Source organism: Exophiala xenobiotica, assembly GCF_000835505.1.
Source record: "Exophiala xenobiotica strain CBS 118157 unplaced genomic scaffold supercont1.7, whole genome shotgun sequence".
Classification (NCBI taxonomy): Eukaryota; Fungi; Ascomycota; class Eurotiomycetes; order Chaetothyriales; family Herpotrichiellaceae; genus Exophiala; species Exophiala xenobiotica.
The window spans coordinates 961699-976383 of record NW_013562488.1 but is presented as its reverse complement, the minus strand read 5'-3'; the positions used below and the strand labels follow the sequence as shown (position 1 = coordinate 976383).

At 51.8% G+C, this 14685-nt stretch overlaps 4 protein-coding genes across 4 annotated transcripts; all 4 read left to right on the top strand.

The window, feature by feature from the left end:
• The first annotated feature begins 97 nt into the window (after positions 1–97).
• On the top strand, positions 98–1575 carry PV05_11061 (uncharacterized protein). The gene is made up of 2 exons (XM_013454510.1): positions 98–1171; positions 1221–1575. The coding sequence occupies exons 1-2, from the start codon at positions 377–379 to the stop codon at positions 1512–1514; spliced, it is 1089 nt and encodes a 362-aa protein (XP_013309964.1). The 5' UTR covers positions 98–376; the 3' UTR covers positions 1515–1575.
• Positions 1576–4958: 3383 nt separating this feature from the next.
• On the top strand, positions 4959–8988 carry PV05_11060 (uncharacterized protein). The gene is made up of 5 exons (XM_013454509.1): positions 4959–5715; positions 5908–6021; positions 6093–6542; positions 6654–6819; positions 6868–8988. The coding sequence occupies exons 4-5, from the start codon at positions 6780–6782 to the stop codon at positions 8538–8540; spliced, it is 1713 nt and encodes a 570-aa protein (XP_013309963.1). The 5' UTR covers positions 4959–5715; positions 5908–6021; positions 6093–6542; positions 6654–6779; the 3' UTR covers positions 8541–8988.
• Positions 8989–9047: 59 nt separating this feature from the next.
• PV05_11059 (uncharacterized protein) lies at positions 9048–11144 on the top strand (the record flags this gene model as incomplete). The annotated part of the gene is made up of 1 exon (XM_013454508.1): positions 9048–11144. The coding sequence occupies exon 1, from the start codon at positions 9264–9266 to the stop codon at positions 11142–11144; it is 1881 nt and encodes a 626-aa protein (XP_013309962.1). The 5' UTR covers positions 9048–9263.
• Positions 11145–12620: 1476 nt separating this feature from the next.
• On the top strand, positions 12621–14477 carry PV05_11058 (uncharacterized protein; the record flags this gene model as incomplete). Its single annotated transcript, XM_013454507.1, has 4 exons — positions 12621–12693; positions 12753–12822; positions 12879–13099; positions 13150–14477. 4 exons carry the CDS (start codon positions 12621–12623, stop codon positions 14475–14477), a joined length of 1692 nt encoding a protein of 563 aa, XP_013309961.1.
• Positions 14478–14685: the final 208 nt, after the last annotated feature.

The following is a 14685-nucleotide window of genomic DNA, read 5'->3' as shown; positions in this document are numbered from 1 at the left end:
AGATGACTATGCACGTGACATTATCCGGGGGAACAGTTTCTCCTCGTTCCGGCACATCGCATCACCTCGGCTCATCTTTCATTCATCATTGATTCACGGCGAGGGGTCGGCGAACTCATCTGTATAATGCTGATTTGCTGCTCCGGCTATCTTATGCTGCTTAATACAATTACTCAGCGTCAAGGAAAACCGAAGACTCTGCAATCGCGAAAGAACACCGAGCTGAATATCTAAGTAGACGTCCAGTCTCTGGAAAAGCAGAACCAACGAGTCCGTGACAGAGTGCCAGTGTCAAACAGTATAGTAATTACTAGGTCCGAGGGACAGCTAGTGAAAGAGAGAGCAACACTCTTCAAAGACTGGATCGAAGCCCATAATGCCCAAATCAATCTCCATTTCCAAGGTCGAAGGCAAGCCAGGCCAGGTCTATTACCCTTTGTCACTCGACGATGTCGCTAAACCTACTCCCAAGGGTAAAGAAGTTCTGATCAAGATCCATGCTGCAGCACTAAACCATCGTGATCTGTTCATCAGACAACATCTCTACCCGGGCACTACTTTTGGCGTGCCCCTCCTGGCTGACGGTTGCGGCACTGTCATCGCTGTCGGCAGTGATGCCAATACGAAGTGGAAGGGCAAGAGAGTCGTTGTGAACCCGGGTTCAGGCTGGAAAGACAGTCCCGAAGGACCCGAGGAGAAAGGCGGCTACAAAATCCTCGGCGGCACAAAGTTGAATGCGAACGGCACATTGCAGGAGTACATGGTCATTGACGAGTCAGAGATTGAGGAGGCACCAGACCATTTGTCTACTGTTGAAGCTGCTGCCATGCCTTTGACTGGCCTTACAGCGTGGAGAGCCGTCATGAGCAAGTGCGGAGAACGCAACATCGGACCAGGAAAAAATGTTCTGGTCACGGGTATTGGTGGTGGTGTAGCTTTGTTTGCACTCGAATTTGCACGAGCCGCTGGCGCAAACGTCTACGTCAGCAGTAGCAGCGAGGAGAAGTTGCAAAAGGCTATGAAGCTTGGAGCGAAGGCGGGGATCGACTATAAAGAGGAAGGGTGGGAGAAGAAATTGTTGGGCATGTTGCCTGCAGAAAATAAGCAGCTCGATGCTGTTGTTGATGGAGCGGGCGGTGATATCGTCGACAAAAGTACGAGTCTGCTAAAGGTACGTTTCACCCGCTTTTGACATGAGATATTCGCTGACAGTCAGTTAGCCGGGTGGTGTCATCGCAGTCTACGGCATGACTACCGGACCCAAGATGCCATTTTTGATGAAGGCTGTCCTCAAGAATATCGAGGTAAAAGGCTCAACCATGGGCTCGAGGAAGGAGTTCAAAGACATGGTCGACTTCGTCAAGTCAACAAAGGCAAAGCCGGTGGTGTCGCGGGTTGTTCAAGGCTTGGACATAGATGCCATCAATGGTTTGTTCGATGACATGAAGAAAGGTAGCCAGTTCGGCAAGTTGGTGGTCGAAATCTCCAAGGAAGGCGCCGACAGTAAGTTGTGAATATAATTAGACATTGTCGACATCTGCCATTTGAACAATTCCATGTCGATGTCAATGCAAGACTGTTCTGATCAGCTTCCTTGTTTCCTCAAGCGATGCTCTCGCCTTTCTTGTTTGCATACAGTGCCAACCTGTTTTGCATCAGTTATTCTATTTTTGCGGCGTCGCGTGGGTGCTCTATGATCCCAGGACCATCGCATCGAATGGGCTGTGGAAAGGACAACAACTTCTTCAAGTCGCAAGCCACCAAAACGGGCACAGCCAACAGATCACCAGTGACCCTGCAGATGAGATCCAGGAATAGGGTACTGCCGATCACAATTCTGCGTTGGTACTCAGTGCGACCTCCAATGTCACAATCGACAGGCGCTAAGGACAGGGAGACCGGATGGGGAACACAGAACAAGCACAGGTATCCTGATCGGGTCGGCCCTGGCCTGGCCAAAAATGTGTCTCCAGCCTTCAACAAGGCCTTGGCGGGATGACTGGTTCACAGGCTGCCAAACAATTCTGCTCTGTGCCTGGTTTGAGAGATTTCGATATCGCACCGTTGTACAATTGATCATGCAGGAGTGATAGGCGCAAAAGGACTCGAAGGCCAGAATTGGGAGGGACAGACCGCAAATCGGCAGTTGGTTGCGGGCAATTGTCTGGTCGATCCTTGATGAGCTGTTGTTTTGCTGTCGATATTTTGAGCATATGGTCAATCGCAATGGATCTGCACTGTCTGGGCCCTTCGAAACGGTTTCATATCATTTCGCTGCATGAATCAGGAGCTAGGATGTTTGTGACGCAGGAAGGACGCACCCTTCCATAGTGTGATAGTCATCGATAGGATACTCGGTCCCAAGCATCGTGCGGTCCCTCTTCGAGTCGGACATATCAAGCGCGCGACGACAAGGCTAGTTACCATGTCGGTCGCCACTTGGCCTGGGGAACCAAGAAGGCGGGTGTGTCATGATGACCACAAGTCTGGTATCAATTTGGCAGGCAGGTGCGAAAAGTGAGAAGTGATGTGCTCAAAAGCAGACCCTGGTGCAACTGTAATGGGATAGCCTGCAATTAACCGAACCAGCCAGAAGGCAACGGCAAAAATAGAAAGGGGTAGTAGAGGTTTCATCCAACCACTAACCCAGTGACCAAAGATGCAGTTTTCACAGCCTCACAACGTGAAATGAGTGGCTTTCTCTTTCTTGTCTGTCCACGTCACACTCACGCGCTGGAGAATACCGCGCCGAAATAGGATTTGCTTTGGTTCTCCAGTCAAGCCACGAAAGAAGCAGACAGCTGATTTGTATACCGATAGATAGTGGCACTGTCAGCACATGTGATGACTTAGGACAGGCGCGCAAAAGGCGCCGAGTCAGGAGAGCCAGTCGAAACGTTTCCGGCGCATTGTAGAGGAAACAGATTCGGAGCTATGTTGTTGTAGCCTCACCACATGGCGAGCGTTCGAAGCCTTGGCTACCTAGAGTCGGCCGATCCCCACAAGCTAAGAAACGACCCGTGGCATGGCCCGCAAAACGAAGCCCATAAGCGTAGCGTAGGAAAATGAGGTTGCGATGCGAGCATTTTCCACGCTCCAGGACGCAGTCATCAAAGAACCTAATCTCCAGAGGTCGACCTCATGCAAGACAGATGCCGGTGAAGGCTCCAAAAGTATCCATTTTGGGTTGTGCTCAGCACAGTGCTGAAGTTGACTGAGTCAAACGTATACCGGAGCAGCACCGCGCCGTTGTCCGTGCCCCCTTGCCCGTGCATACAAAGGCTGGTCACAACCGGCTTGGGAAACGACGCCGGTGAAAAAGACGGCTCGCTGTTTCCCCAGACTTGACCAGTATCAGACACTTTAGCTTATCGTACGGAGTTGAACGTAGCGATGTTCATCCTCGCTTGAGCTGCAGCCCCAAGTCAAAAGGAGCCAGGTGAAGTTTCAAAAAGAAGTGCAACAGATAGGGAGCACAGCAGAAGAACCTTTCACGGGGCCAGGATCAATATGCAGGTCTTGCATGAGCTGGGACGATAATAATGTCAAGGCACCGGGCAATCCGAAGATCATCGGGCAGAAGCCCAAGCTGCCCAACCCATCATTGTGGCAGTGGAAGTGGCAAACCAACAAAACTCGATCCGAGAACAATTGACTTTATGTATACGTAAGGGGTTGATTGTTCGTGATTTGCGGATTGCATATCGAACAAAACAAACAATGCAAGGCCCGCGAATCATGCATTATTTAGCCGGTAGTACGCGTTTGATGGACATGTCAGAAAGGGAGGAGGCGGGAGCATCCATTTCCAACCAATTGCTCACGACCGCTGGGTCGAGTCTTCGAGTGCTGATGAAGCTGTCTTCGGCGTGTCGCTTTTGAAGAGGCGAAAAGAAAGTGAACTGTTGGTTGGGCGCTAGGGCCTCGGTTGGACGATTGGTGGGCTATACTTAGCACTTGGAGCCGGGGGGGGGGGGTGGTAAGCAGCACTGAGCTCTGAGCAGACAACAGAAGGCCCTGGGCGAGTCCATGGCGCTAGAGTAGGGGAACCGGCAGGAAGCCAAGTAGGGGAACAAAGCCTGTAACATGGGTCGATGCGGCCGGTGGAGTGACGTTAAACTCATCCAGGTTACCGGCGATGCCAGGGGACCAGCAGGGGACCACTGGAGGGAAAAGACTGGATTCCCTTTGGGCAATGACCTCACCAAACGGCATTTGATCGCTGCAGGCTTCAGGGATTGCACCCTTTCATGCCCTTTTCTTCCTCCTCCCGTGTTGCGGCTGTGCAAGCCTTTTCTAGCCCAGTGTGGCCAACCCCGATCAGACGGCCTGGTCGCTTTGGCTGCCACGCGTGTGGATCGCTCACTGGCTTTGGGTCTGTTCCTGGAGCCAGCTGTCATCGAACTCGTAACGCACCCAAACACGCTTATGGAAGACAGAGAACAACAATTCCCACTTGGGCTTGCCGCCAGCTGCCGGTCCTGCACCTCTATTGCCGTCACATTCTCGTCACAAGAGGCCCTCCAAGAGCCAACAGTGGCCAATGTACTACTCCGTAATAGTAGGCAGAAAGCAGAGGCTGTGGGATCACCAGATTGACACGGGATTTGCCTCAATAGCCTCATCGATACCTCAAAGGTAACGAGACACTGGCAGTCGTGCATCCGGCCTCATACCTGGTAGTCAAGAACATCGGCAGGACACGCAGACGGCGGGACAGTTGGACACTGGACACTGGACACTGAGTGACTGGACAGCAAAACACAGCCGACGGTTGGAGGATATTCACACCTCTCATGCTGATGTTGAGCCACTCACAACACATGTTCGAGTCCTCATGTCTCCGCTTTTCTATTTTTCTCCTTCTTCCCTCTGCCATCATCGAACCACCCAGCTTACCCACACCTCAACCCACTCACGCTGCACCCCCTCGTCGGATCCTCATCCTCGAACATCCTGTTCCCCTTGCCTTTCCTCCATTCAGCCCGCTAGTCGCTCACTGCCACTAAACTTGCCTCATCCAACTCGCCCGCCAGTGACCAGCCAGAGAGCGAAGGGGATATGCTCCCGTTAACTCGCCGAGTACGACTCCTGCGTGACCTGATTGAACACTGCCTTCTTTCTTTGAGCCCTTTTGCCATCCACCTCTCATCTGGCTGGTCGAGGCCGATATAGCCATTCCGTCCCCCTCCTCGGCTCATTCTCTTCCACCACCGCTCCACCTCTCCATCAACCCTTCTACCTGATCGACTTTTTTCCTGGTTCTGCTCGCAGACCATACTTTCGTTTATTCACACGAAACCAACACTCGCTTTCACACGCCTTTGACCTCTCGTTCGTTGGACCTTCAATCGCTCAAGTCCTTCGCTTTCGACTCATTCGCTGAAAAGCCTCAACTATCCCGCCTTCGCCTCTGTACATTCCAGCCACCTACCTGAACTTCCCGAGAAGTGCCGCTGGGTGAGAACATTCGCTACATTTGGACTTTAACAACTTCTGTACCTGAGGACTGGGTCGAAGAGTTTTACTGCGGGCATTTTTGGTTGAAGATTCGCCCATTAGCCTACCGGCATCGCAGACCACTTTCAGGCAGCTGCACTCTCCATACTGGTGGTGAATATCTGTCTGGAAATTCGGGCATATCTGTCAAAGAGTGGGAAGAACATCACCGTGACCATATTTGCGACTGGTCCACATCGAAATCCAGAGTGTCGGGTGCGTACTCTCTCGGTGTCCTCGACTGATTTGCTACCACATTTGGCTCCCGCCTTCACCTAAAAAAGGATAACCCACAACCGCCCTTGCCTTGCAAATTCAAAGTCCTTGCTTGACGCTGAAATTAACTTGTCATTCTTAACACACCGTGCCGTCCAGAAATATCTTGAATATCTCGCTAACATCCCACAGTGACAGTTGTCTCAGTCCTGGGAGAGAAAGATTCACTCTACCGACCACCCACCTATTTGGAATATTCAGAAACATCACGACATCTAACCTCTACCTCGATCTTTCATTAGAAAGGTAAGCAAGAAAACATCCTGGTCAAAGATTTCGAATCTGCCCGGCAATAGTTTGGCTGATCGGTGGCATAGTTCGTTCCATCCGTCTGGAATTCTTTGTCTTCGAGATTAGATCTGCTTCAAGATCCCGGATCTTCAACTCTTTAGGAAGCACACCACAGGTTCCCGGTCTCGATCCAAATCCTCGCAAGCTGGATACAGCGACCATCTAGGTGGTCGTCGCTAGCCTAGCCAGCCTCCTCCCACACGTCTCAGACGTCTAGGGGGCGAAATACCTGCTCAGCCATACAAGCGTCATTCGGATGTTTGTCAGGAGAACAACGATACTCGACTCGTTGTTCGGATCTCGATAACACTTTCCAGAAGTCGCTCGCTCTGATTTGAGGAAACCACGCCTCTAATCAACCACATTCGTTTAGCAACCAGTCACTCGCTTCGTGCTTTTTTCGAACATTAATTTCCATCATCATCAACATCATCAATACCGTCAATCTGGCGTCGATTACTCACAACCGTTTTCAGGTGAGTGCAATCTACGCATCCCTGGCCATGTTTTAGCCTTCGACTCGGCGCCGTCGGCCAGCGGGTTCTCCTGGGTTTCCCAAATGATTCAAATACTGACACGAATCTCAGTCCTTCCCAGACTTCCACACCCCCTTCATAGTCGACGACTCTTTCGACCCTTCGGTCTTTGCGGGAGAGCACTTTGGCAATCAATTCCAGGACGGCCTCGAGGCCAACCCTGGTCAGCTCTTCTCCATGTCTGGCTATGAGAAAGTCGGTCCAGCAGGGCTCATGAGTATGTCTTTGAAGTGATCAGAGGATGCTGTTTGCTGACTTGTTCCAGATTTTCAAGCTTCTGCCCTTCAAAGTCCGATGTTCTATGGTTCTTTCCCTCAGACGCCATATGATCATCATCCCCTTCTCCAGCCTGGACCGGGCCAGGATGCCGATTTCCAATACGTCCCTGCACAGAGCTTTGAAGAACGTAAGCCTTCCACAGTGGACATGCGAGACGTCAAGGCTTTCAGTGTGCCACATTCGAGAGCGGCGTCGACAAACAGCATCTCAACCAAATCCCTAAAGCGGAGGGTATCAAACATCGATGAGTATGATCTTCCAGCTCAAAAGAGAGCAGCAATCGCACAAGTGCAGGTCCAAGATCCCAATGGAGATTACTACGATCTCAGTGGCCAAACCTCACCTTACTCACCATTTGTGCCAACACCAACCGGCAGCACTGGAATTCCCGCGTGTGCCGGTCAAATCCCGTCACCCAGACCTTCTGGTCACCACTACTCAACCTCGACGGCCTCTCAAGTATCCTTGGCTGCTCCATCACCACACACACCTGCTTTCAGCCCCTCATTCACCACCGTGAAGAGCGAGCAAAGCCCCGGAGCACCCTTGACCCCTATTCCAAGGCCAGCCACAAGCTCTCCTCTGAAGTCATCGATACCAAAGTTGGTGAGAACCTCGACTATGCAGCAGTCTCCTCAGCAATCTTTCTCCGGCATGGCTGCTGTGCCGCAGACTCAAAACTTCAATCCCTATGCTATGCATCCTCTCAAGGCCAATCTCAAGCTAAAGGGTGATCTGGATACCATGAAGGATGGCTGGACGGCGGATGAGAAGGAGACCCGTCGCCGTCTTGTCGAATTCAAACGCAGCCAAATCAACAGCACCATCACAGCTGAATTCGGCCCAGTGACCCCTCAAGAGCGACAGCCAAGCAGCATCTGCATTTCATGCATTTGGTGGAAGGAGAGAAACGAATACTACGTTACCTCCGTCGACACCATCTACCTACTTGAGTCACTTGTTGGTGTTCGATTCACTGTTGAAGAGAAGAACCGAATCCGTCGCAACCTCGAGGGGTTCAGACCAATGACTGTTTCAAAGGCCAAGCCAGACAGCGAAGAATTCTTCAAGGTCATCATGGGCTTCCCACATCCCAAGCCTCGCAACATCGAGAAGGATGTCAAGGTGTTCCCGTGGAAGATTCTCTCAGTTGCCCTGAAAAAGATCATCTCCAAGTACTCGGCGAGCTACTCGTCGACTGCTTCTTCGCTGCTTACCCCGACTTCTTCGGTCTATTCCAATGGAGAGATTGTCGACTACCACTATGCACCATCACCTCACCCCGAGTACATGGCTGCCAGTGGTTCATACCCCGTCCACACTGAAGTGACGTATGTGCCCGGGCCGCAAGCGATGCGCATGCAAGGGCCACCACCGGTTCCCGAGCTGCAACTTCAGATGCCAGAGTATGTCCCCGGATACGACGTCAATGGTCAGTACGTCTATCAAATGGTCCAAGCTCCTCCTTCAGGAACAATGGCCATGCCACATGGTCCGATGACTGCACCAATCACCCGCATGCCATCTTGGGATTATGCCAACTTTGTCAATGACAGCCCCATCGCAACAGCACCGCAGAGCGCACCACCGACCGGCTACCCGCGCGGGTTCATCGGAACGGCCGAGTTTCTGCCTCACATGCACTACCAGCAACACTGAAGCGTGCAAGCAATCAATCTTTTCCTTTCTCAACTGTCCTTAGCATCCATCATTTGTGCATAGCACAGGGGTCTTTTGATACCTATCCACCGGAAACGGAGTTTCTTTTCTGCATTGTCACCGGCGTCAAATGGGAACAACAAGGGAAATGTTTGGGAAGAATGAGTCATGTACACAAAAATCTCTGTACACCAACATGGGTCATGTCTTAGCGATTTGATATTGGGATGGAGGGCTGATGTTGTCAACACGGAATGGTCATGGGAGTCGAGCAGTTATGGCTGATTGACTCCATTGGAGTAATACTGAGACCAAAGCCGGGGTTATGTTCGTTCATATGATTGATGACGCATAGATGATATGCCAGATGACCAGCAGACGCGACCTTGAGAGAGCGCAGCAGTAGCAGCAGCAGCAGCAGCAATACAATGAATTAGTCTATTTGATACGAGTATAAGGATTCTTCATCTGTTGAGTTGTAAGTTGTAAGTGGTGTGGGGGTGGAAGGCTGTATGAAATTAGACGTTGTCTTAGCCACTTTGGGCGGGCATCAACACAGAATTCCCGCGCGTCGCATCTTGTTTGCTTCACGACTGCAGCATCTACCAATACGCGGCAGCTGCCTATCATTATAAAACACATCATCCACCGATTGATCTCGCAATGATATACTAGACGAAAGTCGTGTGATTAGGTCTGCGAATCCGCGCCGACATTCATACCATGGCCCTCCGGATGGCGGCAACCACGCCCACACGCCAGCGACAGTCGTTAGAACCCACGCCCTTCATTCCGTCTTCCAGTCCAACAGAGAAGTCACATTGCGATGGCAGTCCTACGCGTGTACATACCGATACAAAGCGCTACACATTCACGCCGCAGCGCGTCAAAGCTCTACCGCGAGCTTGGGAGCGAAGACCTGCAACGCCGTACGTGCCACGGAACGATGCCCAGAAGATATGGAAACGTATGCCTCTAGGCGAAGTCATGACGAACTTCGGAGAACATTGGCAAAAAAAAGCAGCTAGGGGTTCGAATGGGAGATCTGTAAAAAGGTTACGAGTTGGCAGACTGGATCACGAGGAGGATAAAGAGAATATCGAGTACGTGCCTTCGAAATGGGACGAAACGGCGCCGGCGGGTAGTCCGAAGAGGAAGTGTGTCGGATTCGTGGCTGTTAATGCAGCAACGCTGAAGACGGGGAACGGGGAGGGTGGAAATGAGTGCGATGGAGGTGTACAAGAAGAATATCCTGCGACTTCACCACCTGACAGTACCGTGGCTGTCTGGCAGGCCATAAAGGAGGAGGTGGCTTCGCCGAACAGAGTTGAAGGGAATGACTTGGGGACAGAAGTGGCAGAGCTTTCACAAGATGTCTCAGACAGAGTCAATTTGCCCGGTCAGAGTGAAGAAAGTGATCGGACATTCACGCTCGAGCCTGCTCCTTCGCCATCAGATGCTGCACCTTCTGAAGCACTCCTGGAATCTGCCATACAGCAAGCAAAGCCAACAGAGAACGAAGCTGACCCTGCCTCGAGCACTCGACAGTCTACCAATCAACTGACCACTATACCAGCAGACCAAGACGACACAGCATATCTGCACGATTTCTTATCCCGAGCACGAGCACAGAAAGCAGCCAAACAGCAAGCTATGTCTCAAGAACAGGATCCAACAGCGCCAATGGACGGCATAGAAACGACTGCTACGTCTCCCGAGTGTCCGGCAGCCTGCCACATGGAGGACGTGAGCGAATCCAAATTAGACACCGCTGTTTCACAGGACGAAATTCCATCACTCGAGCCAGACCAAGAAGCCGATCCCATGATGACATCCCCACGACGAAGTTCGCGCCTCATCACGCGACTTCCTCGTCCCCAGAAATCGGTCGCATGCTTACCGAGCAATATAGCGCTCAAGAGGCTGAATGGCACGGAGTTCATTGCTATGCAGCGCGAGACACAGTCTCTGGCACTGACGACGAGGACGAATACGAAAAGGAACAAGGGCGATGCGGTCGGTGTGCAGCATAAGTTGATGCAGTTGGCTGCAGAGGAGAGGGCGAGGGTTGTGGTGGATGGAGTCGGTCAGGGAGCGGAAGTGCCAGCGAAGAAAAGGAAGAAGAAAGCCAAGGAGGTCAGTTGGGATAGCACGATTGCGAGGTATGAAGGGGGCGAGGCGGTCGTCAATGCGGATGGGGAGGAAGGGGAGCAAGAAGACGAAAATGAGACGCCCGTCGAAGCAGAAAGGGACGGGAAAGAGAACGAGGATGGACAAGAGGGAAAGAATGAGAACAAGAACGGTGAAGTGCCCAAGGAGCTTGAGAAGAATCAAGTCAGGAAAGTCAGGAGGTTGAGGAAGTTGAATGTCGGAAATGTCAATGGGACGCCGGCGCCGAAAAGGCGAATCAGTCTGGGTATCCCCGTGCCTGTTGGCTCGAGTTCGAGTTCGAGTTCGAGTTCGAGTTCGAGTTCGAGTTCGAGTTCGACGGTTGAGAAGCGAGAGGACAAGGAGGATGTCGATGCGTCGGAGGGAGGGAGGCAGAGCTCTGGGGCCGAGAAGAGGATGCAAACCAGAACGCGGACGAGCACGAGGAAACCTTGATCCTCTGCTTTTGCTTGGACCGTCAGTGGAATGAAACAGAGACCACAGGAGAATGACACATGATAAATCGTGTCATGTTCATTTTTCCTCCCTCGAAAGATCTCCATCCTGGATCGAGGGCCCTTTTGACCAGCAAAATATTTGACTGCGTCCTACCCGCTTCCGTTGAGGTTTGATAAGACCGATCCGAGCTCCAGACTTCCATCAGAGGCGCAGACCCTATGATGGTACGGGAGAATAGACAAGAGTCTGATCATCAGAAGGAGAGGACAAGAGCATCAGAAGGAGAGGACAAGAGCATCAGAAGGAGAGGACAAGAGCATCAGAAGGAGAGGACAAGAGCATCAGAAGGAGAGGACAAGAGCAAATTCATCCTGGTAAGCGGCTGGAAATGAGTCGCGCAGCATTAAGAATTTGCAAAGATGGAAAGTTTCCAGAAATACAGTCAGACCAGGAACCATCTTGCTGGAGCAGAGATCAAGCACGCAATCCGGCTTCCAAATGGAGAGAAAACGCGAGCATATATTGACGATTGACCCCTGATGACACAGGCAGCTCGTCGGGGTCATGTTGTATCATCAGCTCGTCTGAGGAAGATCCAACTTCTTCGCGAGGTATTTTGTCGTTGTCAGCCATGAGGTTCAGTGGCAGCTTCGGAAGTGTCGGTTGGGTTGGGAGCTGACATACCTTACTCGCATAGAAAAGGCGAGAGGAGAAGATGCCAAGAGGAGAGCTTGACGCGGCTAATGTGGCGGTATGAATTGAAGTGACGTTGAAAGAGCAGCATTGTTCAACCACTCACAGATTCTACTTCTTTGATTGCGCGCAATACACGAAGTCGTACACGCAGCTTTCGTTCCATGATAATTGTGTGAACTCAAAGGCATCTATGTATTCCTCTCCCAAGATTTGTTTAGTGTCATATTTCAACCCACTTTGACCGTTGGATCACCAGCACTAGCCACTGACCCTTTGGGCTCGGCCTCGACTGCGGTGACTGCGCCACGCCATCACCCAATTTCATCAGCACGCTCCACGCTCCCTGTCTCCTCGCCCATCCAGGCGCCGCGATAAAAGCACAGAGGACCACCTGTGGATACTGTGCCCTGCCCTACGCTGGCCATTCACGCCCATTCTGCCCACCTTACGTGCACCGTGACGAGCTGGCTGGGCCACTAACTTAGGCCTCTGACCTCAAGCATTTCTCCGGATCCTCATCCATCCGCCGCGCTGGCATTCTTCACCTCACCTCTTCTCTTTGCAAGTATCCCTACTCGGCGTACAGTGACCGATCAATACGGACGACGATACACGGTCACTGAGACGCCCAGCCGCTCCTTTGGATATCAGCCATCTCGACGAAACACCGTTGTTGGCATTGCGAACGAGTTAGGTTCTACCCATCCATCACGCAGCCCACAAGTCTCTACGAACATCTACAGCCGGTCTTCGCTGGAGACTGCGCCCATTGTCAAGATGTCCAAAGTCGTCAGGAGCGTCAAAAACGTCACGAAGGGTTATAGCAGTGTGCAGATCAAGGTGCGAAATGGTAAGCGACGAGCAAATGATGGCTGCCTGCGACAACAGCGCTGACGTTGTGGCTGTTAGCTACCTCTAATGACCCATGGGGCCCGACGGGCACAGACATGGCAGAAATCGCTGCCTTGACATTCAACAAGTGAGTTGTAGTTGATGACGATGCTGGGTTGAAAGTGCTGACCTTTGCCTGCGCAGCCCCAGCGACTTCTACGAGATTATGGATATGCTCGACAAGCGTCTGAACGATAAGGGCAAGAACTGGCGACACGTCCTGAAGTCTCTCAAAGTGCTTGACTACTGTCTACATGAGGGTTCCGAGCTGGTGGTGACATGGGCAAGGAAAAACATTTACATTATCAAGACATTGAGGGAATTCATGTATATTGATGAAGATGGAAAAGATGTTGGACAGAATGGTAATTTTTTCTCTCTCTCCGGAGCCCTCCTGTTGGCTAATTCACTACAGTTCGCACATCTGCGAAGGAATTGACATCGCTCATCCTTGACGAAGAGCGCCTCCGGAGTGAACGATCCGACCGGAAGTTGTGGAAGACCCGTGTACATGGCATCGACGAGTACGCACCACAGGCCATCTCAGGCCCCTCTGGCCCCTCTCACAGGCATGGCGGCCGACGTTCCAGCCAAGAGAATGACCGAGAACAGGCGGATTTGGAAGAAGCTTTGCGAAGAAGTATGATGTCTGAAGATGCGGCGATGAGCCGCCCCACGAAGCAGAACGATGACGAGACCGATCCGGAGCTGAGACGTGCAATCCAGTTGAGCAAAGAGGAAGCAGATCTCCGGGCGCGTCAACTCGAGGATGCGAATGCTGCATCCTTGTTTGATGACACTCCAGCGCCAACCCAACCCCAGCCTACAGGGTACAATCAAGGTTACCAGCAACAACCTGCTGTCGACTGGTTTGGAAATCCTCTTCAGCAGCAGCCGCAAAGTACTGGATACTTGAACAATCAATACGCCCAGCCCCAACAGACCGGTTACCAGACTGGCTTTCCGAACGGCTTCCAGCCTTCCCAACCAACAGGATACGATCAATTTGGCCAGCAGCCCTTCCTTCAGCAACAAAACACAATTCAACCACAACAGACCGCTTTCCAAACCAACAATCCTTATGGATTGCAACCATCTGGGGATATGTTTGGAGCGCAATCGCCTCAATCACAACCTACGCTCCAGCCAGGAACCAACAATCCTTGGGCGACACAATCTCCACAAGCTGCTGAACCGCTAATGCCTTTGCCAACAGGCTCAAACAATCCTTTCGCGCAAAGGACACAACAGGCTTCGCCGTCTCCATTCCAGCGCACCACTACTCAGCCTTCCTTAGGCACTTTATTCGAGTCACAACCTACCAATCAATTCAACCAGCCATCTCAGCCGAATCCTATCACGAACTATCAACCATCTCCACAGCCGTCGTTCCAGCAGCAGCAGCAGAAGCCTACCAACCCACAACATGCCAGACTCAACGCCTTACTGGCCTCCGGCGAAGGTCAGGACACGTTCGGTAATACGGGCGATCTACGTATACCGGCGCAACATACGGCACCTGGTACCTTTGTCAACTCGGCAGGCCAAGGCATCGATCGCCTTCGCGCGGCACAGACTGGCACGAATCCCTTCTTTTCGTCGCAAGCTACTGGTTTTGGTCAACAAATGCCTGCCCAGACTGGCCCTGCAAGCGGATATGGTGGGGGATTTGGTCAACAGAATAATAATCCCTTTGGAGCCAGGCCGGTTGGCCAGCAGAGCGGAAGTCTGATCGACTTGTAGGAAGAGGAGGACTAACTTTCTTCTGGAGGACGCACTATCCTGTCTCATTCACGCCAAAGTTCCTTTATGAGTTGAAATTGTCTCATGATAGCCATACCTCCTTATGTACACGCCAGCTTTGCTCGCTCGGTGTTCCAGTGGCGTTGCGGAGAGGTGATCGCTGCGTTATAATCAATTTTTTTGTACTTGATTCCTCTGCAATTCTCAT

What these genes read in the sequence shown, in the direction of transcription:
- PV05_11061 (XM_013454510.1), top strand. Translation starts at nt 377, where the DNA reads ATGCCCAAATCAATCTCCATTTCCAAGGTCGAAGGCAAGCCAGGCCAG. An exon ending in AAAGTACGAGTCTGCTAAAG is followed by an intron (nt 1,172 to 1,220) that starts GTACGTTTCACC and finishes ACAGTCAGTTAG; the next exon opens with CCGGGTGGTGTCATCGCAGT.
- PV05_11060 (XM_013454509.1), top strand. Translation starts at nt 6,780, where the DNA reads ATGTCTGGCTATGAGAAAGTCGGTCCAGCAGGGCTCATGA. An exon ending in CGGTCCAGCAGGGCTCATGA is followed by an intron (nt 6,820 to 6,867) that starts GTATGTCTTTGA and finishes GACTTGTTCCAG; the next exon opens with ATTTTCAAGCTTCTGCCCTT.